We start from the raw sequence: 25286 nt of genomic DNA, 5'->3' as shown, positions 1-25286 counted from the left end.
TGAGGTAATTTGTAAATGCCGAAACAATTAATACGTGTCAACTGTTTTACAATATAAATGTTAAACGATTGACAGTAACATTCAGTGATGCAAACTACTCGACTTTTTTTCTGCAGAACTGCTTTATGAAATTAACTAATGTAATAACTTAAGATCTTTACAACTCTGAACTGACTTCAGCTGAACAATGACACTATTTTCTTTAAAAGCTGCTGTACAGCCAAAATGAACTGTTTGCATCATTGAATCATTCTCCTGTTATCAATGTAAAGCTGCTTTGAAACAATATCTAAGCGCTATATAAATAAAGGTAACTTGACTTGACGTTTTTTTTCCTCAAATATGTCTGTTTTGAATTGAAAATTTACGTGATTCGTGTAACTCCTAACTGAGTGTGACGAGACGAAACGTTTTATGCTTTTAGTTTCGACATATTAGGCACACAAATAAAAGTGCTCATATTGTAATGCAAAAATAATTGCAAATAGTTAAAAATGATTATTTCCCAACAAGAATTAGACCTAGAATTTCCTTCACTGTTCTATTTAGTTGTCCTTTATAAAAATTTGAGACATGGTCTCAATGTTCAATACATGGTTACGGCCTTGATAAGACTAAAAATGTGAAGTACAATCTTTATTGATTCTCTTTTAATAGGTATTTATTGCTGTATTTAATACTGTCTTCCTGTGCTCTGGTATTTATTAGACCAGCACATGCCACTGAAATTGCGCTTCAAAAATACTGTGCATTCATTAAGATTAATTTAGCTTAAAGGGATATTTATGAAGGCATGCACTTCAAATAACTACTCTACTGAAAATACAATAGATACGATGGTCTAAAATGTCTCCCAAATTCACAAGCCTATCCTTTGGGAAATATCTTAAGGTTCGTCTTATTAATTGATTCAGTCATAAAGCACAAAGGCCTTTTGATTCTCGTTATAGCAAAGGATGAATATACTGTGGGATTATTTTTGCTGCTTTCATGTAATATTGCTTTTAAATAAATGAAAATCGCTGTAAAAAATGGCAAGCAATTTTGTCATCTCCATCACTGGCTTTTGTGTAAGAAGAAGACTGGCATTCAGATGAAAGAAATACCGTATACAATCTAAATTATCCTTGGCTGATGGTTAGAACATGAACACTTCCTAGAAACGAAGCAGGTCATGTAAAGATCTCTCTTTTCTTTTCTTTTCTTTTTTAATGAGATCTATTTTTCAGATTTTCTTTTTTGTGAAAGATTGAACTGGACAGGAATAGAAGGCTGTGAACTGAAATCATAATTCCAGGAATATAACTGAAGCCCAAGTATTCTTTATCATTACAGAATAATGATAATGATGTTTGTAATATTCTGTATTACAAACGTGTGTTTGCTACATCTGAGGAATGACAGGAATGACAAATTTACATTTTGTAAAACTACAGTCCTCTGATGGTGTTCACATTCATATTTCTAGTGTTTCACTCATGAGTGATACTGCATTACGTATACACAAATATTGCACTGTGATAGTTCTGATCAGTGTTTATAAATCACACAGAACAACAGAATAAATCAGTTATGATGTCTAATGGTATAAATGCTTTGTTATTTTTACCGATGTTAAACACGTGTAATTAAGCACATGCATTAATACATCAATTTTAAGAGCCTGAATAAATAGAACAAAATGAGTCAGCTGTTGACAAACAAGGGTATAAATTAATGTAGAGAGCAGAGCTAGATCTTGGAGCAACTGATGAGAACTGTATGAATGAAATGTATTTAAACTTAGACATTGTTGTGACACATTTTTTTCTGGAGAGAAAAATACAAGAAGCAGGAGACGTTCAATTTTCACTCCATTCAATATCATTGCTGTCTATGAGAAAAATGAAGGTTTATTCATTATTTTCCAATAGCGATGGTCTTGAAATTATCTATATAGTATTTGTTTAAGAACTGTTTGAATGAATCATAAGAAACATTTAGGGCTGAGTGATAAAATAACTCAACCTGTCATGCAAAAAAATGAATGTAACACGGGATAAAAGATCGGATAAAGACCAAACGAAGAAAACATTTCCTTGTAAACATTTGAAGTGTGAGTGATTCATAGGTTGAAATTGTTACAAATGCAAAACAAACATTTGTGGGTTTCACTTTATTTTGATGGTTCCTAATGAGAGTTAGTTGACATGTAGTTGCAAAGTTACTTATAGTCAACAGAATGTTCGAAAGGGATCATCAAAATTAAAGGGTTACCCATTTGTGTTGTTGATTTTGAATTATGAATGCTAAGAATAAGCTGTTACCCGAGACGGTACAGGCAGGTACACACCAGCTGCTATCTTACAGGGCTTTCCTCACTGATAACAGACTAGTCTAGCTATTTCCATTATTCATGCGATAGTCGCTGGTTCTTAGCTGGTGCAGTTGCCTTTTAGGCTTGCTGGATAATCCTGTGTAAAGAGTGTAAAGAGTATAAAGAGTAAAGAGTGGCCTGCTGAGATTGGATGTTAGGATCAAACCCATCTCTGCCATGCAGTGTGGTATTATGAGTTCTGCATTGATGCTGTCCTTCTGTTAACTTCAGCCTTCGCCAGAAGAAAGACTTGAGAAATTGTATTATCAGATTTTGCTCTGGTCTATGTCATGGAAAAACGAATCGGATATTGAGCTAGATGGAGTTGCACTCCCTTCTGGTCTTGGTTCATTCACTAAGTTCTGACAGACGTAAACACAAGTTTGATTTTCTGTCATGGTGACTTCTACTGTTTTTATACTTTTCAGTCCCCTAATTCTGATTGAAGTTTTCATTTAGGGATATATCATGTTTATTCATTTTCCTTGTGGTGCAGATGCATTCAGATTTTACTTTCCTTGTAGGATTATTTATCTCCTATAAGTGCATTTGTCCTTCCTTCCTTTGTTTTCCTCTCTATTTTTCATAACTTTCTGTCTCATTCTCAATCCTGCCGCCAGCCTCCTCCACACCATATCTGTCTCTTATTTCTTTCAGAAAACAATCAGGTCATGGTCCTGTTCTGGTGCCACTCAACTCCACAATAATCAGGTCTTCTATGTGAACGCGTGTGTTTGAAAAGCCTCAGACAGTTCTAGGATGACAAACACACACATAAACGTGCCAGCTGAGGAAATGGCATGATCTGCCGTGGACTGACATTACCATCTGGCTGACAGTGAAGGTCTAGAGTCACGTAGCCAGACATTTGACTTTAGGCATAAATAACAGAAATGCCCACCCTTGTGAAAAAAAAGTGCACTTTAGTGTACTTTTATAAAGTGTACTTATTACACAAATAATATACTTTAAAGGTATACACTTAAGTGTGAATTTAAATGCAATTTTTTGGCCACACTGAATGCACATTAAGTATAATTAATTTAAAATATATCATATATTAAGTTCAAATAAAATGCAATAAGTTGTCATTAAGAGTGATTTTTTGGTACAACTTAATTGGTACTTTAATACAACTTTATATTTACTTTAATAATTGCTTCGAGTGTATTTAAAATATATTTAAAGTGCACTACACAATATAATGACACGCAATTAATGTGATTTAAAATATACTATAATGTCAGTTAACAATACACTTAAGTGTGAAATAAATGCAATGTTTTCGCCGCATTGAATGCACATTAAGTGTAATTGATTTCAAATATATCACATATTAAGTTCAAATAAAATGCAATAAGTTGTCATTAAGAGTGATTTTTTGGTACCACTTAAGTGGGACTTTAATACAACTTTATATTTACTTTCATAATTGCTTCTAGTCTATTTAAAATGTATTTAAAGTACACTACACAATGCACTGACAAGCAATTAATGTAAACTAAAATGTACTTTAATGTCAGTTAACAATAAATGTGAATTAAGTGTAATGTTTTCGACAAACTTATTGCATATTATATGTAATTGATTTCAAATGTATCACAGATTAAGCTCAAATTAAATGCTATTAGTTGATATTAAGAGTGATTTTTTGGAACAAATTAAGTGGGATTTTAATACATTTGTATATGAACTTTGAAATATGGTAAAAGTGTACTTCCAAATATACTGACAAGCAATTAATGTGAACTAAAATATACTTTAATGTAATATACATGTACACTATTATATAATTAAATACATTTGTAATTAAAAAAAAAATAGTTGCAAATATTTTCAAATTTGGACAAAAAAAAAAAGTCTTAACCTAGCTACAATCAACACAAATTCAATTTAAAACCCTCTACATTTACTGACAAAACAATCTCTAAAATAAATACATAAAAACCTTTCTGTTGGTGCACAAGAAAAAACCCAAGAAACACTATACATAAACAGTTACAACACTTTAAAGGGATAGTTCACTTTGACACATATGACACATTCTGTCATTATATACTCACCCTCAAGTTGTTTCAAACCTGTATGAATCTTTCTTCTGCTGAACACAACGAAGATGTTTTGAAAAATGTCAGTAACCAAATAGTTAACTGGTCCCATTGACTTCCATGGTATTATGTTTCCTACTATTGAAGTCAATGGGACCAGTTAATTGTTTGGTTACTGACATTCTTCAAAATATCTTCGTTGTGTTCAGCAGAAGAAAGAAAGGTAACACTTTATAATAACTCCACACTATTAATCATTAGTTAAGCATGAGTTAACAGTTAATTCATAATTTATAAAGCATTAATAGACATTAATAATAAGTTTATAAATACAGCTATAAATGCTTTTTCTTGATTTATAAGCATATCTATAATGTGTTTAATAATTATATTTTCATACTTTGTTAATGATCAATTAATAATTTCTAAATTAAGTATAGCATTATTTACAAACCAGTTATTTAAGAGTTGTCAGTGATTCATAAGATCACTTAAGTGTAAGTTGAGGGTGAGTATATGATGACAGAATTTTCATTTTAAAGTGAACTATCCCTTTAACTCTCATTTAGAAAGAGTCTGGAGGGCAATGATGCTTATATGCACAATCATGTTCTCCCTCATACAAAGGTACCTAAACCTAAACCTATCATCACAGAAAACATTATTGTGTTTTTACATTTTCAGAAAACATCATTCTGTATGATTTATAAGATTATTTCCATGTAATTTACTGGTATTACTATACTTTTGGGGTAATTTGGTCCCCATAACCTAGGGATTACCAGTACAAACATCATTTTAGAAGCAAACACACAGTACATCAAACACACAACCCATGAATTAATACAAACAAAATGTGATGTGACGTTCTACTGCAAAATGTGAACACTAAGATTCAAACGGGTAATGCTTTACAACAAGGTATTATTAGTTAACTCCTTCAGTTAACATGAACTAAGAATGAATAATACTTTAAGCATTTATTAGTCTTAGTTAATGTTAATTTAAACATTTAATAATGCATTATTATATTCAAAAGTTGTGTATTAAAATTATAATGCACTGTGAACTCGCATGAACAATGACTATAAATTGTATTAACTAACTTTAACAAACTATATTTTAATTAACTAATATTAACAAAGATTCATAAATACTGTAAAAATATGCACATTTTTAGATCATGTTGGCTAATACATAAACTAATATTAACAAATGAGACCTAATTAAAGTGTTACCAAACCTTGTTAATTTTAGCTCTTAAACCTTTTCAAGTTTGTCTAAAAACAAAAAAACTAAAACTGAAGAAATCTAAAGGCACAAAAACAAGAAAACCAAAATCATTTGTCACCAAATGTTTTGAAGTAGTTGGAAAGTGCTGTTTATGTCAATGTCCCGGTGCTCTCCAAAGTAAATGTGAATGGATTTGTTCCAAAGAGGCAGGAAAGTCAGAAAAAATACCTTGAGGGAAAAAAAGTGAAGGAAAACATTTGTTTATAAAACATATCCAGTCCATTATTATATTTGGCTCAAATGAATGAAAGTGATAGATATTTTCCCGTTAAAGTTTATATACACCTTGCAGTATTTTAGTCTTTATTTTAGCAATAAGAGGGAACACAAAAATGTATATGTTGTCTTTTTATTTAGAACTACCCTGATGAAGCAGTTTATTCTGCAAGGTGTACGTAAACTTTTGACTGCTAACTGTTGATGAATGTGTGATGTGATGAATTACCTCATCAGGGTCCCACCATAGTAAAAAGCTGGGCAAGGTTCCTCTATTTCCCACAAACACCAGGATTGCACTGACCACGCCATCTTCACTGACACTGGGCTTAAAGTCATTAAAAATAGAGAACATTTATTTTGCTACTTTAAAAGGAATTAAACATAACTTTATCAATTACACAAATATAGGTTAATGACCCATGCAAACCCAAGACCCATGCAAATTGAGAAAGGTAATCTTGAATTTTAAGCTTGCATCTTAGTATCTTCATGAAGGATGTTCCTGTATTTACCACGGTTGACACAGTAATGCGGCAGCCTTCTTCATTTGGTTTGTTACCTGTAAAATATATGATGATTATAGGGGCATATGTAAATGCACAGGTGGGAATGTATTACTTGCAAATGGAAAAGATTCAAAGCATTAAAAGCTATAGGGATAGTTAGGGACTTGATAGCAGTGTTTTAGCTTGATAGAGGTGTGCTGGCTGGGCAAAAATTCATAATAAATCTTGTAACATCACCTCATCAATACAGGTCTGTGATTCCACACCGCTTGTCCTGTATCTCCAATAACAAATGTGAACTGATCCTGCAAAATGAATGTTTAATCCAGATAAGCACAAACATATTACATATTCCAAAACAAATAGTAACTGAACAACTCACTCTTCAAATGTAAAACGAAATTAAATACATTAACGTTACAAGCATTATTTCTAGAGGTGGGTGATATATTAAATATGTATGGTGGTTAAGATTGATTAATATATAAATGTCTTCGAGAGTTACAATATTGGATCAGCATTCAGCATGCAAATTTAACTTTAAGTCATACTCATTTAGTTTGTTTAAAATTATTTAAAAAGTCGGTTTAGTAAAAATAAATAAATGAATAAATATATTTAAAAAAAACACATTTCAGTAGACAAATTCCTCGAACACGCCCACACACCCGAGCACATTACGATATAAGACATTATTTGAATGCAATCATAGATAAATTATTGGAAACATGATTAATTTACCTCCCGAATCTATTGCGTATAACGTTACTGTCTGCGATTAAAAAGCACTCTTAATCGCAAAATCAACTGCGGTGAAAAAAAATTAAATAAAGAAAGCATCAAGATATACTTACTTGACTGATTATTTGCAGTATAACATCTCATCTGCAAACAGCCAAACGTGGCGCTCCTTTTGTTCTCTTCTTGTTTGGGAAGCTTCAGTTCCCTTTCGAGGGAACTCTCGATGCGTCACTTGACGCTTTGGGAACGCCCCCAGCGTGCATGCGTCTGAGCATCAATGTCAACTAGTCCAATGGAAAGAATGAGCGTCACGGGCGGGTGACGTCATGACCAGGAAGGGATAAAGGCTCACCCGGTGAAACGCGGCATTAGCTTCTGTGTCTCAGCAAGCGATCTGTGTCATTTTGTCTCTGTCTATTTACTGTTGTCTGTTGCGGAAAAGGATGGAAACTAAACAAGTGTACAAACAGTGTGCTTCTCCCTGCCCGCGTTATTTAACGGGTGGGGACACACACGAGCTTTGTGTCGTTTGTTTGGGAGTGGAGCATGCGGTCTCAGCCTTCGAGGGGGCTGAGTGCCAGCATTGTGAGATGTTACCGCTTCGCATGCTCCGCTCTCGCCTGTAACTCTTTGATAAAGAGAGTGGGCAGGCTCGCGATCCGCAGGGATCAGGACCCGCGTCTGCTGAGGCAGCGCGGAGAATGCATTCCTGGGGATCGCAAAAGGAACTTTCGGAGGGGTTGGAGACGGGTCCGAGGGTTCTTTCTCCTTCCTTACCCGAGAGATCCAACGCTCTCCCCCCGGTGTCGGAAGCACGCTCTGCGGTTTCTTCCGCCCGGGGAGAGAGCCCTCCATTACTTTATTGCTCTTCCTCCGAGGAGGTTGATGCGATGAGTTTGGAGAGTGAAAGCACACACATGGGGGAAAGAGATTCACAATTTATTTCCCCAGCATATGATGAGCTGGTGGATGTTATGTCGCGGGCTGTAGAGAAATTAAATATTGAATGGCCATCTGAGAAGAAGGGCGCTCGTCCTAAAAGCAAATTAGATGAGCGCTTTTTATCTTCCACCACATTATCTCCACCACGAGGGCTTCCATTTTTTCCCGATTTGCACAATGAAATATCTAAATCGTGGAATAAACCTTACTCATCACGTCTTTTCAGCCCTCAAGTTAACACTTATTCGAGAATAAGAGGGCTGAAAGAGTATGGTTATGAGGCGATGCCCCAGGCGGAAGAGAATTTAGCCAGTTATCTTTCCCCTGGTCCCGCATCGTCTCTGAAAGCCTCGGCTTTGCCCACTAGACCGCTCAAAGCCACTTCGGTGTTAGTGGGCAAAGCTTATACGGCAGCAGGTCAAGCTGGAGCATGTCTGCATACTATGGCAGTGCTCCAGGCTTATCAAGCTGACCTGCTGGGGGATCTGGATAGTAGTGAGGGAGTCAGTCATGACGATATTCGTGAACTTCGTCGGGCTACCGATCTTTCTCTCAGGGCTACTAAGGAGACCGCCAGAGCAATTGGGCGGTCTATGGCAGCCTTGGTAGCTACTGAGAGACATTTATGGTTAAATCTGTCTGAAATTAAAGAAAAAGATCGAGCTTTTTTATTAGATGCTCCGCTTGAACCTTCTGGTCTGTTCGGCGACGCAGTCCACGCGATCGTCGAGAGATTTCAGGAGTCAAAGAAACAAGCTGACGTTTTTAAAAAGTTTATCCCTCGCCGGGTCCAGCCCCCTGGGGCTGCTGGGCGTGAGCAGCCCCAGCCGTCGAGCTCATCATATCGTGTGCATCAGAAAGAGAGTGTTGCGTCTCGTGCACCTCCACGTAGAGACTGGAGACGGACGCAACCCTCTCAACCGAAGTCTTCTAAGTCGAAGCCGGATCTGAGGACCGTTCTTCAGGCGAAGAAGACTTCGGTTCAAAAAAAAAAAGGTCCTGATGTTCATGCATCAGGCCTGTGAGGACAGCCCCGACCGAAGTGGAGCGGTGTACACCTCATTATACGGTGCCCGTTCCATTTCGGGGTCCTCACGAGACCGTTCTGCCAACCCTGCCACCCTCGGTGCTTCAGGGCGCAGCGGTCTCCAGCGAGTCGCTGATGCTATGCTGCGGCACAGCATCGGTTTCGCGCCCTCTGAGGGGGGCCTTAGAGCGGCCAGTTCAGGTAGTTCCTGCCATTATGTTTCAGGCTCCGGAATTAGCCGTCTCGATAACACCAGAGACCAGCCTCGAGAGGCTGGTTCCCTTAGTAAATTTTCTGGCAGAGTGGAAGCTTCTGCCGAATATTTCTCGTTGGGTCCTGCAGATTGTAGAGAAAGGATACAGAATCCAGTTTGGTTCTCGTCCTCCTCGTTACAACGGGGTGCTGCCCACAGTGGTGCATCCCGAGCAGGCTCTGGTAATGGAGCAAGAGGTAAAGGCCCTGTTAGCAAAGGAAGCTATAGAACAGGTGTACTCACCCGACAGAGAGTCGGGTTTTTACAGCCGTTATTTCATTGTTCCAAAAAAGGATGGAGGGTTGCGTCCCATTTTAGATCTTCGTCTGTTAAATCGTTCAGTACAGAAACTCAAGTTCAAGATGCTGACACTCAAGCAGATCGTGACTCAAATCAGATCCGAGGACTGGTTTGTCACGATAGATCTGAAGGACGCTTACTTCCATGTCTCCATCCTCCCTCAGCACAGGAAGTTCCTAAGGTTTTCTTTCGGGGGCAAAGAATACCAATATCGGGTTCTTCCTTTCGGTCTAGCTTTATCACCCCGCACGTTCACGAAATGCGTGGATGCAGCTCTAGCCCCTCTCAGGCTTCAGGCATACGTATTCTGAACTACATCGACGACTGGCTGATTCTAGCGGAATCAGAGCAGTTGGCGGTTCGGCACCGAGGTGTCGTTCTCGCTCATATGCAGATGTTGGGGTTGAGGCTCAATGCCAAGAAAAGTGTGCTTTCTCCAGTACAGAGAACCACTTTCCTTGGTGTGGTATGGGATTCAGTGACGATGCGGGCCACTCTATCGCCCGTTCGTGTAGCTGCTATCCTGACAGCCACCAAAGAGCTAAAGCTAGGCCAGTCACGCACTGTAAAACAGTTCGAGAGACTGTTGGGTCTTTTGGCGGCAGCGTCCAACGTGATTCCTTTTGGCCTGCTGTACATGAGACCTTTGCAGTGGTGGCTCAGGACCAGAGGGTTCTCCCCGAGGGGAAACCCACTTCGTATGATCAAGATCACGCGGCGATGCCTTCGTGCCTTGGTTATATGGAGAAAACACTGGTTCTTAACCCAGGGTCCGGTGTTGGGAGCTCTCTGCCATCGAGTTACGATCTCGACAGATGCTTCCCTCACCGGCTGGGGAGCGGTAATGGAAGGCCGCTCGGTTCAGGGTCGGTGGAGGAGTCATCATCTTTCTTGGCACATAAATTGCCTGGAGATGATGGCCGTCTTCAATGCGTTGAAGCAATTCCTCCCAGACCTGAGGGGCCATCATGTGCTCGTCCGTACAGACAACACATCGGTGGTCTCTTATCTGAACCGTCAGGGGGGTCTGCGGTCGCGTCCGCTTTGCAAGCTGGCGCACCAGATCCTCCTGTGGTCTCTGGGGAAGGTACTCTCCCTGAGGGCAGTGTATATTCCTGGGGACCAGAATATTGGGGCAGACATCCTGTCGAGGCAGGAGCTGAGGCCAGGGGACTGGAGACTCCACCCCGAGGCGGTGGAGAAAATTTGGGAGTTTTACGGCCAAGCAGAGGTGGATCTGTTTGCGTCTCAGCATACGACGCACTGTCCACTTTGGTTCTCCCTTACTCACCCAGCCCCCCTGGGGCTGGATGCTATGGTGCAGACGTGGCCGAGGCTACGTCTGTACGCATTTCCCCCTGTTGCTCTGCTCCCAGGAGTTCTGGAACGAGTCCGCCAGTACGGAATAAGCCTACTGCTAGTAGCACCACGCTGGCCGAGTCGGATCTGGTTTGCGGACCTGATCCATCTCTTAGACGGTCCTCCCTTGGAGATCCCGATCAGGAGAGACCTTCTGTCTCAGGCCGGGGGCACAATATTTCACCCTCGACCAGAAATTTGGAACCTGTGGGTTTGGCCTCTGAGGGGGCCCAACTCATAGAGAGTGGTCTCTCAGCTGAGGCTGCTAAGACCATTCTAAGCTCCAGAGCTCCAGCTACTAGGAAACTATATGCGCTTAAATGGAGAGTTTTTTCTGTATGGTGTCACCGACATCAGTGGGATCCAGTTAACTGTTCTGTGAACACAGTACTCGAGTTCCTGCAGGAGCGCTTTACGTCAGGTCTATGTCCTTCCACGCTCAAGGTCTACGTGGCGGCCATTGCGGCTTACCACGCCCTGGTGGGGGGTACATCGTTGGGTCGAGACCCCCTGATTACACGTTTCCTTCGTGGCACTTTGAGGCTAAGGCCTGCAACTCGCACTAGGGTGCCAGCTTGGGATCTTGCTTTAGTACTAGAAGGCCTGTCTAGGGCTCCATTCGAGCCCTTAGATTCGGTTTCAGAGAAGTTTCTTACCTTTAAGACTATCTTTCTGCTAGCTATTTCGTCCCTTAAGAGAGTTGGAGACCTTCAGGCCCTTTCGGTTTCCCCCACTTGCCTTGAGTTTGCACCGGGGATGGTCAAGGCATTCTTATATCCAAAACAGGGATACGTCCCTAAGGTGCCGACCTTGACTCCGAGGCCTATTGTGCTGCAGGCTTTCTGTCCTCCTCCTTTTACATCTGCGGACCAGGAAAGGCTGAACCTCTTGTGTCCAGTGCGAGCACTGGATACTTATGTTCATCGGACATCGTCAATGAGGAAGTCCGACCAGTTATTTATTTGCTTTGGATCACCTAAGAAGGGTCTTCCTGCTTCTAAACAGACGGTTAGTAAGTGGATAGTTGAGGCTATTTCACTTGCATACGAGTACTCTGACCTGCCGTGTCCTTTGGCGGTCAGAGCTCATTCTACGAGGGGTATGGCGGCCTCTAAAGCCTTACTATTTGTGATGCGGCAGGCTGGTCCTCACCGCTCACATTCGTTAGGTTTTACAGCTTAGACCTGGATGCTGCCCCAGGTTCTCAGGTGCTTAGTGCTTAGTTTCAACAGACTGACACTCAGGTACTTGGAATTCTGGCGTTTTGGGTATTCTCGTTCCCAAAGCGTCAAGTGACGCATCGAGAGTTCCCTCGAAAGGGAACGTCTCAGGTTACGACTGTAACCGTAGTTCCCTGAGAAAGGGAACGAGACGATGCGTCACCCTGCCATACTTCCTGCTTCCCTGTGATCGGCTTGCTTCGACTTTTTGAAGCTAATGCCGCGTTTCACCGGGTGAGCCTTTATCCCTTCCTGGTCATGACGTCACCCGCCCGTGACGCTCATTCTTTCCATTGGACTAGTTGACATTGATGCTCAGACGCATGCACGCTGGGGGCGTTCCCAAAGCGTCAAGTGACGCATCGTCTCGTTCCCTTTCTCAGGGAACTACGGTTACAGTCGTAACCTGAGACGTTTCCTCATGCACCGCCATTACAGAAACATAACAGCGCATTTTTCAAACTCTAGTGAAGTAGTGCGTCATCATGACGTAGTATTTCTGGCGCATGCGCATTAAACACCATGTTCGTATCGAGTATATTTTTACTTCAGCTTTTCTGTTTAAGTTGAATTTGTTCTAACTCATTGTGTTGTTAGACTCTGTAAGTTAACAAAACTTTACTCTTTCACCTAACTAAAAGTCAATATTTTTGTTCAATATTAATGCACACAGTATATATTATAGACTAAACACATTTAAAATACATGAACAAATTATTTTTGGACAACACACTTGAGTTGAAATTAAAGTGAATTACTTTCCATGTTTTATATTATTTTATTTAGTATATTAGTCAATACATCAAAATTAATTTCATTTAATAACTTGTAACTTTAATAAATTTAAAACAATATAAAATCATAATTATTTAAAATGTATGTTTAAGTAAAACTTAAGTAGACACAATTAAAAAGTGATTGTTTTAAAACATGCACTTAAGTGTGTTTAGAAATATTGTGATGAAAGTGTACTTTGTTTAAGTTAAGCTTAATTAGATATTATTACAAAGTGCATTTGTAAAAAGTGCACTTAAGTGTGTTTATAAATATGATCATGAAAGTGTACTTTCTTTAAGTAAAACTTAATTAGACATTATTACAAAGTGCATTTTTAAAAAGTACATTTAAGTGTGTTTAGAAATATTGTCATGAAAGTGTACTTACTTTAAGTTAAAATTAATTACATATTATTACAAAGTGCATTTTTAAAAGTGCACTTAACTGTGTTTATAAATATTGTGATGAAAGTGTACTTACTTTAAGTTAAACTTAATTAGATATTATTACAAAGTGCATTTGTAAAAAGTGCACTTAAGTGAGTTAATAAATATTGTCATTAAAGTGTATTCCCTTTAAGTACACTTAAGTGGTCTTTAATTTTAATTATATTATATTATCTGCAAGTACACTTTTCAAAAAGTATATTTTTATTAGTTTAAGCACACAAAAAGTACGCTTTCAATACAATTAAGCACACTTCTTTTTCACAAGGGCATTTAGACTGGAAGGGGCCGTCTGACTGACCACACTTATTTTTCTTGGTGGTCATCAATATCTTTTGCAGATTTTTAGACAAATCTATTGACTATTTTTTTCTTTGAAAGTGCTAATTGTAGCTGTGGTCCCTGAACAGTGGAAGTTAGTTACTGAGCCTAGACAATGGCCTCGAGTGCAGATTCATTCAGTTAACACATATAGAGAAATCATTGAAAACACAGTATTATGCCATTTTTAATTAAGCTAGTTTTTTTTTTTTGTTAGTTATGGTATTCAAAGAGACCATAGGGTGTATTGGCCCTGTGGACATACCTGCACCTCTGGGAAATTCGGTCATAAATATTTCCACCACAATATAATTTCCAAAATTATCTGTTGTATCTTTTGTCTCGATTTAATAAGCTAATTTCATGCAAGCATTGTATTCTAAATGCATATAATTAAACAAAATTTGGAATAAATTAACAAATACAGTTTGATTATGAATGATGCACAGTATTTAATTATATTATAAATAGTTATAGGATGGATGGATGGATGGATGGATGGATGGATAGATAGATTACTGTCACTTTTGATCAGTTTAATGCATCCTTGCTGAATAAAAAGTATTAATTTCTTGCTGCCCCCAAAAAATGGTAGTGTAAATAAATTATGAAAGCATGGTAACATGTTTCCAGTTCACATCAAGAAGTCATAAAAGTACTAGTGAGTAGTGTTTCGCAGGGATTTTCTGAGGACTGTCAAGGCCTGTTAGTCTGACACTGAATGAGTGCTGCGATGCGTCAGGCACCGAGATGAGATTGGACTCATTTTGCAGTGCCCTTTCTGACCTGACGCGAACTGGAATATGTCTGAATAGATAAGTTCGTAATATATTGCCTAGCCACTCTTCTTGTGAAGTGGCCTGGAATTACAGATGGTATCAGACACCAAAGAAAGTTATCTTGCCCTGCCTTTACTGGTTAATCCTAAACAGTTCAGCTAGGAGAGATTTTCCTGGTTTGCCTCCTCTCTCAAACTCAAATGATAGTGAGCATGTCACAAACTACATCACTAAGAGGTCATTTTATCAGATAGGAGGGCTTGATAAACTGGCTTCAGGGCTCCAATTAAATGAGTCTTCTGTTATCAGCAGCTGCATGAGATATATGTGTTTTAAATGGAAGAATAGTTTGTCTTTCACCTCTCTGCTGAGACTGTTGAACTGTTAAGATTCTGGCAATAGTGGATGTTAACCTATTGTATCAGCAGTCAAATTAAACTTTCATGTTTCTGGGTTTTGTGCCAATATTTGCACTCAGATTTCAGACTAAAATATCTAGCATTAGTCACCAATCACCTGCATTTAAAACTGTAACTTATGATGATGCCAAAAAAAAATATTTTCTATTTTTTTCACAGTGATAATAGAAACAAAATGATTAAAGTGCCCGACACAACCCCTCCCTTCAGTATGGTGCCAAACACAAAATGACAGACTAAAGTAGGAATAAACAGAAGCATAAACATTGAATTATCCCTTGGTACTAAATAAATCAGTAGATGTGTCTGTCCTAATACTGGCAGGCCGTATAATAAAACCTCATTTACATGGAAGGATGGAAAAGTACTAGTTTGTGTGTCTGTTAAATTCATTAAAACCCAGTATGAGGCATAACAAAAAAATAAATAAAAAATATAATGAATAAAATAATTTATAAAAAGATGCCACAGTTTACATTTAGCCCTGATTATAACAGTAAGCCCAGGCGTTCTTTGAAGTTTTAAATAAAGCAGAGATTATCATTTCTTCGCCACTACAGTATTTCACGCTTTGCTTTTCTGCTTTTCTGCACTCCAGATGGCCATGGATTGGTGCGACTGTGACTTGCACAGCTAAACAGAGCGTTCTGACTTTAATGATGTCAGGAAACTGTGGAATAGAAGTGAGAATGAACAAATCTCTCTCCCTCCTTCTCTCCTCTCTGCCCTCTATCCCTCTCTCTCTCTCTCAGTTATAGATTTACAGTGGGCAGTTTGGACAAATATTCCCTCTTTGTTCTTGCTAAACAAAATCTATTTCTTAGTGGAAATGGGCGATAACACTTCATTTTGATCTGTTACCATGTACTATTGTTACGTCCCTATTTACGATGAGGGAATAACACTTTTTAAAAATTGTGTGCGTACCTCAATGTACAGGACAGAGCAAGAAAAAGAAGCCTACCTCAAAACTCAGCTCGAAAGGATTTATTAATCCACAGTGCCATGATGAGTGAGTGAAGAAAATAATATTTACAATATATACAAACAATGAATGAGAACAATAAACAAGATAAACATTTTGTACACAAACAAAACCCAAGGTGGGAAGGCGAGCACGAGAGATGCCAAATTAAACAAATCAATAAAACAGAACAAACTAGCTATAGGTTAATTCAACTAAACTAACTACCAAACAAAAAATATAGAAAAGAAAAGTCTTTGGCGTCAAGACGCTCTAAACAAAACTACACTAACTATATTATAACAAAACTTACAAGATGGACACTCTCCTAAACTAGTGTTTCTAACATATCGCGCGACCTACTAACCTGCTCCCTCCTTCCCAGCCTTACACAATCCGTGTTAACTGACAAGGACGAACAGTATAACAACCGAACACTTAACCACTAGATTGAACAACGATAGAACACACAGATTATCAAAGACAGCGAGTCAAAACAAGTATCACAAAGTGAGCAGACAGCTGTTGACATGGAAGTGATCACGGGCATTTGAATGAAGTGGTGAGATGTGATTGGATGAGGTGAACCGAAACGTCATCATCCTTCATTAAGATTGACAGGTGGAAGATTGATTCAACGAACACCTGAAACACACACACCACCACAACAACAACAACAACAACAACACCAAACTACCCACATCTCCATATTGCAACACTTTGAATACGTACGAGTACGTAACAACTATCAAGGCAAAAATACTGACTGACTGCTTGATCTTTTCAGTATTTGTGATGATGTTCAGGTGAGCGAAAGGAGAGATGATTATACTCCTTTGCAACAAGTTGACCTCAAAGTCAGAGTTTTCACTTTTAAATATACTACCTTTGAAAAGTTTGGGGAAGAAATGTTTTTGAAAGGAGTCTCTTATGCTCACCAAAAGTTCAAAAGCTTAAAAGTACAGTAAAAACAGTAATATTATTGCCATTTAATATGACTGTTTTGTATTTGATTGGTTTTAAAATGTAATTTATTCCTGTGATGGCAAAGCTGAATTTTCAGCTTCATTCCTCCAGTCTTCAGTGTCACATGATCCTTCAGAAATCATTCTAATATGATGATTTGCTGCTCATTTCTTATTATTATCAATGTTTAAAACTGTTGTGCTGCTTAAAATTTATTTGTGGAAACCATGATGCATTTTTTTTTTTCAGGATTCTCTGGTGAATAGAAAGTTAAAAAGAACTGCATTTATTTGGAATTGAAATATTTTGTAACATTATACATCTTTATTGTCAATTTTGGTCAATTTAATGTGTCCTTGATGAATAAAATTGTTAATTTCTGGACAAAAAAAACACTGACCCCAAACTTTTGAGTGGTATCATCATATGCATTAATGTTGCATTGAAATCATTATAAAATCACGTCCTGCTTATATACATCAGTATCAAAAGTATTGATATGTCAAGATTGATCAGCCTAATCCTACTTTTTAGAAATAGAAAAATTAATCTAATGTGGAGCAGTTCCTTTATTTATTTGGCTATTTATCATTAGGCTGTTCTGTTTTATTGCCGCTACGAAATTCTGTTCTAGGGTGTGACACTTATCTTGCAAATTAATCAGAGCTGCATATTTCCATGTACAACATTTCTGACAGCTTCAGTTCCGTACTGAAAATCAATGGACATGGAAATGGACTTCAGTTGAAATGCCGCATCCATTCGTTCAGGAAATTATTTATTTATTTATTTTTTACACATTTTATTCTGAGTCTAGCATTTTCTGTTTGGGCTGCAGCAACATCAGAAGCGTGTGACCCTTCACGCGTGCAGCTTACAGGAAACAGTGGTGGGATCGTTCCCATATCAATGTCAAAAAATCCTGTATTTGTGATGAACTTGAACATAATTTGCCACTGTTGGTTGGTCATTTCTTTGCTCTGGTTGCTGTGGTTACACCGGTTTCTCTCCGTGACTGAGTTATGCTGCAGCTCAGATCTGAATTTGTAGGCATTTTAGGTAAGCTGCTGCCAATTTCATACGTCAGTGAGCGTGGAGAAACGCAGATGCCTGGAACGTCATCACTGCCTGGACCTGCGAGTTGTCGTCACGTTTGGTGATCACATTTAAAATCCTGATCCAGGGTCTAGGTGCAAACCCCACGGCTCGGTGACTGAGAACTTTGTGTTTCCTATTTAATATACAAATAATGCATTCATTAAAAAAAAGTCATTTAAAATAATGCAAACAGCATGCATATACAGGTCCTTCTCAAAAAATTAGCATATTGTGATAAAGTTCATTATTTTCCATAATCTAATGATAAAAATTAAACTTTCATATATTTTAGATTCATTGCACACCAACTGAAACATTTCAGGTCTTTTATTGTTTTAATACTGATGATTTTGGCATACAGCTCATGAAAACCCCAAATTCCTGTCTCAAAAAATTAGCATATTTCATCCGACCAATAAAAGAAGTGTTTTTAATACAAAAAAAAAGTCAACCTTCAAATAATTATGTTCAGTTATGCACTCAATAGTCAATACTTGGTCGGGAATCCTTTTGCAGAAATGACTGCTTCAATGCGGCGTGGCATGGAGGCAATCAGCCTGTGGCACTGCTGAGGTGTTATGGAGGCCCAGGATGCTTCGATAGCGGCCTTAAGCTCATCCAGAGTGTTGGGTCTTGCGTCTCGCAACTTTCTCTTCACAATATCCCACAGATTCTCTATGGGGTTCAGGTCAGGAGAGTTGGCAGGCCAATTGAGCACAGTAATACCATGATCAGTAAACCATTTACCAGTGGTTTTGGCACTGTGAGCAGGTGCCAGGTCGTGCTGAAAAATGAAATCTTCATCTCCATAAAGCTTTTCAGCAGATGGAAGCATGAAGTGCTCCAAAATCTCCTGATAGCTAGCTGCATTGACCCTGCCCTTGATAAAACACAGTGCACCAACACCAGCAGCTGACATGGCACCCCAGACCATCACTGACTGTGGGTACTTGACACTGGACTTCAGGCATTTTGGCATTTCCTTCTCCCCAGTCTTCCTCCAGACTCTGGCACCTTGATTTCTGAATGAAATGCAAAACTGAGCAACAGTCCAGTGCTGCTTCTCTGTAGCCCAGGTCAGGCGCTTCTGCCACTGTTTCTGGTTCAAAAGTGGCTTGACCTGGGGAATGCGGCACCTGTAGCCCATTTCCTGCACACGCCTGTGCACGGTGGCTCTGGATGTTTCTACTCCAGACTCAGTCCACTGCTTCCGCAGGTCCCCCAAGGTCTGGAATCGGTCCTTCTCCACAATCTTCCTCAGGGTCCGGTCACCTCTTCTCGTTGTGCAGCGTTTTTTGCCACACTTTTTCCTTCCCACAGACTTCCCACTGAGGTGCCTTGATACAGCACTCTGGGAACAGCCTATTTGTTCAGAAATGTCTTTCTGTCTTACCATCTTGCTTGAGGGTGTCAATGATGGCCTTCTGGACAGCAGTCAGGTCGGCAGTCTTACCCATGATTGCGGTTTTGAGTAATGAAACAGGCTGGGAGTTTTTAAAAGCCTCAGGAATATTTTGCAGGTGTTTAGAGTTAATTAGTTGATTCAGATTATTAGGTTAATAGCTCGTTTAGAGACCCTTTTCATGATATGCTAATTTTTTGAGACAGGAATTTGGGGTTTTCATGAGCTGTATGCCAAAATCATCAGTATTAAAACAATAAAAGACCTGGAATATTTCAGTTGGTGTGCAATGAATCTAAAATACATGAAAGTTTAATTTTTATCATTACATTATGGAAAATAATGAACTTTATCACAATATGCTATTTTTTTGAGAAGGACCTGTATTTATTAGATAATTTATTGCTCAAAGTACGGCAAGTCCATCAAAGCAGCATTTGCAGATGGCACAAACAAAGAAACATGTGGTTTGTGGTAATGGAGTGATTTTAACAGCTGTGAAATCATATTTCAAATGCATGCTACTGGTATCGAAAATGAACTCTTTCCCTGCCAAACATGGAATTTTTCAACACAGGCTCATTGAAAAACATATACCTGTGGCAAATTTTTAGCAAAACGCTAAATACGTACCAATACGTACATATCACTGCAGCTTCCAACCAAAATGAACACTAGAGGCAGTGAAACAGCAAGCACTTTTAATCGTTTTCATACACAATTATTACAGGGGCAGATTATGAATTAATAAATATTTGTTTTCACTCAGCTCCTTCCACAATTACGTTATGACCTCAAAACACTTTTTACCATATAGTGCATGATTTGTAAACAAATTTATTTTGGAGTTTTCATCACTTAAAGGGATAGTTCAATCAAAAATAAAAATTACCCCATGATTTACTCACCCTCAAGCCATAGGTGTATATGATATTCTTATTTCAGAAGAATACAATCGGAGTTATTTTTAAAAAATGCCCTGGCTCTTCCAAACTTTATAATGGCAGTGAATGGCCGTTTATGTTTTGAAGTCCATCAAAGTGCATCTATCCATCATAAAAGTAATCTACACGGCTCCCGGGGGGTTAACAAAGGCCTTCTGAAGCGAAGCGATGCGTTCGTGTAAGAAAAATATCCATATTTAAAACTTTATCGGTTGAAATAACTAGCAGACGCATCGATTGACGGTGGAAGAGTAACTATAGAAAGAGCTCAAAAACAAGAGTTCAAAAACAAGCTAATTACGATTGCGTTTTTGTGTCACATTTGCTTTTCTTAACACTATCGGGATGCCACTTTTGAATGCCATTGTGTATGAATATACATGAAAGGATTTCGAAAATATATTTAATGTTTATTCTCATAAGTGGCACCACACAGTATATTATATTGTGGTTTATTAAAACATCTGAAACATATGAATATCTAAACATGCAATATATCAAAAGAAAGAACTGACCCTTTTGTCAATTAAAGGCTGTTTATTTGATTCACCTTCGTCATGCGATTCATACACACAACCAACCCATAACACACGGCTGTTTTCAACATTCATAAATAAATAAAAAATCTTGAGCACCAAATCAACATATTATTATGATTTCTGAAGGTTCATGTGACACTGAAGACTGGAGTAATGATGGTGAAAATTCAGCTTTGCCATCGTAGGAATAAATTGCATTAAAGATGTATAAAAAAAATGTTTTAAAGTTATTTAAAATTGTAATAATATTTCTGTATAACTGTATTAATTATCAAATAGCCTAAATGCAGCCTTGGTGAGCATAAGAGACAAAAACATAAAAAATCTTACCAACCCCAAATTTTTGAAAAGTATAGTGTGTTTCTTCTTCGTTTTCTTTTTAAGAAAAAAAACAAAAACATTTAAAGTTGAAGCATTTATTTAAAGCAATTTTAAAAAATACTATTTTACCTACTGGAAATGATTTAATTAAAGTCATGATGTTTGTTTGCCTTCACAGAAAGATTACACCGACAATGCGTATTTCTACTGCAGTCGCCTTTACGTTTCTAAATGATTTCCCAGGAGAAGCCTGAAACTCCAGTGTGTTTATTTCACACCAGCCCTCCAACATGATCTATAGTTGCAGTTTATGTCAAAAATAAACTGGAACTTTTATCTCTCTAGATTTACTGTAAATAAGTTACTGTTAAAAATTGTTGTAATTAATACATTTCAGTGTGTATGTAGTAAAATAGGGTTAAATCAAGCCCTACACCACTGCCTTCTCTCCCATCAGTCTTTGGGGCTCTAGTGCATTTCCCTGATGCCCGGACACACATAATTAAGAATGAAGTTGTCAGAATGATGTAGATCCTTCCTCTCTGTGTGTGTGTATGTGTGTGTTCATGTTCATGTTCATGTAAATTAAGGAGCTCTGCCTCTGATCCGACCAGCTAATGTCTAGATTGGATGTACCAGCATGATCAAGAAATTATTACTGAAGTCTATTGGGGAGCATTGTATGTTTGCAGTGAATCATGTTCATTTGACAGATGTCTCAGGCTGTGCTCGGGCTGTGCAGAGCTGTCTCTCAGTGAACAGTATAGTTAGAAAGTGGCAATGTGGCAGTCATTTTGGGTTCTGCTTCATTGAAAAGCTGACGCATGTTTCCTTTCAAAATCCCGGAACATTGTTGAGGTTTTGAGAGGTTTTTCTTTTGTGCGGTTTCCTTTTGTTCAGGTAAATTTCATGCCCAGTTGCTCTGCAGGAATTGCCTTTAGTTTGTTTGTTTATAAATAGAGATTGTAATGATTTTTTTTTTTTTCTAGAAGAAAAGGAGGTTCATGGCCGGTGCGGCTACAGACAGAAAAGGACCAATCGCATGGGGCAATGTTTTCTGTCTCAGTAATTTAACAAAACAAGAAACGGAGCAGAGGTCTATAGATGCACAACAAATGTATGTTTAGTTTTTTGGGGGGTTTTTTGTCAGGCTACACTAAAACACAATTTGATGTATGATTTCCTTTGAAACAATTTTCACCCAGAAATTGCTAGTAAATATTACAAATAGTTATAAAGAAATGGCAAGTAACACATTTAATTAAGTGTAAATATTTTTAAAGACTGAAATCGTATTTTCTTGTAAAACACTCCAATAATCTTTATTAAATCATTGAAAAATGATTGGAGTGTTACGGTTCCTTTGAAGATGCTGAAATCCATACGATTTTAAGAGGATTTCTTTGCTGAAGAACTTAATGTATATCTGATTTAACTATGCACAAACTACAGTAACCTTCCATCAACATCAGTAACCTTCATGTTCTTGCATTTGAATGCATTTGCCTGTCTTACATTGCATTCAAGGTGTACGTTTTGTCCGTTCTTGCATTCCCTGGGAATCTAACCCTCTACTTATTGAGATACAGGAATACGAGCTGTTGAATGCCGTGTCTCCATATTTAAACAATTAAAAAATATATATTTTCTACTTGCCATTGCTGTTCAGTAATGAGGGAAGGGACCTTATTCTCATTCTAGAAAGTATTTGATTGGACAAAAATATTTTTGGTCCGAGCTTCTACGTCTTTTACTGTTTGTACCATTTTAACTGTCACCGTCCCACAGGTGGGACGTTTGCCATTATATTTTTAAAACAATAATATCTTAGTAAAAACCTTAGTAATATTGTAATATTGAGTATATTGACAAGTAATATTGACAAACTATATATCATTTGAAAGATTACAATCTCTAGTTTCCATATTTGGTGATTGATTTTCAAAATAAATTACAAAGGAGCCGTAATTTATCAATTTGCAACAAGAATATTTTCATACTCCTATAAGGCGTGTTCAGACCTTTATTTTGAAATAGCAATGAACATGAAAAATCATGAAAAAAATTGTAGAAACCTAGTTTGTTTTCATGCCAAGAGTTCAAAAGATAGCATCCATTCAATTATTTTTTAAAAAAAAGGTCTGAAAATGTTTTAAATATAAAGAAAAAATGATAAATTCACCATTTGTGATGTAGCAGCGAGCTATGACGCACATGCGTGTTCTTTGTATGTGTTTATTAGAGGTTGAATTCATATCAAAATCTGCCAAACTTCCCATACTACTTCTGAATAGGATCTCTACTTCATAAATTGTATGAAAATTCTGGAAATAATGGTTCATATCACTCAAAACACATATGGAAATGGAGGCGCCCTTATATGGGCAGTAATGGAGTCTGGTTGTGACCTAGTGAAAAAGTTCGGTACTGCGCCCAAACAAAATCTTACTGAAAGCTCATTTTTTGAGATATCAACCTAAAATTTGAAACACAACTTGTTCAGATTTTTGGCTTTGGTTTTTCTGCAGTTTTAGAGTAGCCCAGGTTTTGAAAATATATATTTTATATAAAATATGAATAATATTTTTTTTTACATTGTACATTTCCATAAACTCAAACTTCTATAACTTTTTTTCTGTTTCACTTAATTTATTTCACTTCTACATAAATCTACCAAATGTCTTCTTTAAAACAAGACCAACCTTACGTCTATATTCCAAAGCATTCTTGAATTACAACCATTTATGTTCGAAATGTGCATTTTCATGTCTATTCAAAAAAAAAGGGGGGTGACAGTTAACAGGTTAAAGGTTGGTTAAACACTTATTTGTTTTCTCTGGTCTTTTAATATGTATGGTATTGTTATATTGTGTATCATTTTATGTACAGCACTTGGCTCTACTGAGTAGCCTAGTTTAAAAGTACTTTATAAATAAATGAAATGAAAAAGAAAAAAAGTCATGTAAGCAAGATTGTAATTGTGCACATCTGCTAAAAGATAATTCTGTCATATAGTTGGCCTCAAAGCTATAAAAGCCACATTTTGATATCATATTTAAACCTGTGCTGTTTTTGGCCCTCGCCATTAGCAGTAGTAGGTGATGTAAAGATTTTGCCCTTGCTAAAGAACCTTTTTTCGTATTAGTGAAAAGGCCAACAATGGCTCTTCTGTCAAATGAGGTGAGGTGGTTTATATTTCTCCACATTGCTTGAAAATTCTTCTAAAAGCTTGTAGAGAGACGAATATGAGATTCTGGGGTGCTTTTACATGTGTCACTGTAATTGAAGCGGTGTCCTGGTTTCTTTTTTTCATTCAGGTATTCAGTTCTTCACAATGGAAACAACATTGAACAGGAGAAACTGTCAATACAGAACGACACAGAGTCCCAGGAGTCATGTTTCTGACACAGGCCACACTCTCATGAGGACCATCACTGGAAGGTGCCATTTCTTACCGCCCTGCCTGCAGCTCAGACACCACCGGAGCATTTCAGGACTTGAGGACTGGGAGCTGGACTGAACTGTTTGCTCAAAGAGCTGCTGAACAATGAAGGAAAGAACAATGTTGCCAAAAGTCTATATTTTAGGATATGAATTTCCATTGCAAAGGAATGTTGGTAAGTTGTTGTTTTTTCCCCCCAAATGTGTTTATTTCCTTTTTGGTCCTCCTGGGAATATTATTTCCAAACCAAAAATACATCTTTCATTAGCTTTAGAGTCAGGATAACACTTCCCGAAAGGTACGGCACAAACGCTAAATAAAGATTTATTTTTGTTCTATAAATAAAAAAATAAAGATTCACATCACAGTATTAAGAGGTAGAGCTGGGAGCATTGCAGGAGTGATTTCTCAATTTTTCCCCGCAAAATTATATATATATCGCATCTGACAAAAGTTGGAGTTTATATAATATATGTGTATGTACATATATATTCACATATATTATATAAACACAAACTTTTATGTCAGATGCAATTAATCGTGATTAAACGATAATATATACAGTATATCCTTTTATTCTTTAATATATATATATATATATCTT

At 37.7% G+C, this 25286-nt stretch overlaps 1 protein-coding gene and 1 long non-coding RNA gene across 3 annotated transcripts in view; one reads left to right on the top strand and one right to left on the bottom strand.

Moving 5' to 3' along the window:
• htr4 (5-hydroxytryptamine receptor 4) overlaps nt 1-24915 on the top strand; it is a 140554-nt gene extending 115639 nt beyond the window's left edge. The window contains exon 7 of one of the 2 annotated variants that reach the window (XM_056250346.1): nt 24558-24915. In XM_056250346.1, coding sequence (XP_056106321.1) covers nt 24558-24645 — 88 coding nt within the window. In that variant the 3' untranslated portion in view covers nt 24646-24915. The remainder of the gene's footprint in view (nt 1-24557) is intronic. The other variant, XM_056250347.1, reaches the window with a different exon arrangement.
• Nucleotides 6660-12879, bottom strand: LOC130084846 (uncharacterized). Its single transcript, XR_008807071.1, has 3 exons — nt 12678-12879; nt 7277-7368; nt 6660-6727 (listed from the first exon to the last, which is right to left on the bottom strand). It is a non-coding gene; the product is annotated as an uncharacterized LOC130084846 (long non-coding RNA).
• Nucleotides 24916-25286: the final 371 nt, after the last annotated feature.

Source organism: Rhinichthys klamathensis, unplaced genomic scaffold, assembly GCF_029890125.1.
Source record: "Rhinichthys klamathensis goyatoka isolate OS25496 unplaced genomic scaffold, OSU_Roscu_1.1 h1tg000068l_1, whole genome shotgun sequence".
NCBI classification, from domain to species: domain Eukaryota; kingdom Metazoa; phylum Chordata; class Actinopteri; order Cypriniformes; family Leuciscidae; genus Rhinichthys; species Rhinichthys klamathensis.
The sequence above is the reverse complement of the archived record's forward strand: the minus strand, read 5'-3'. Positions and strand labels throughout refer to the sequence as shown.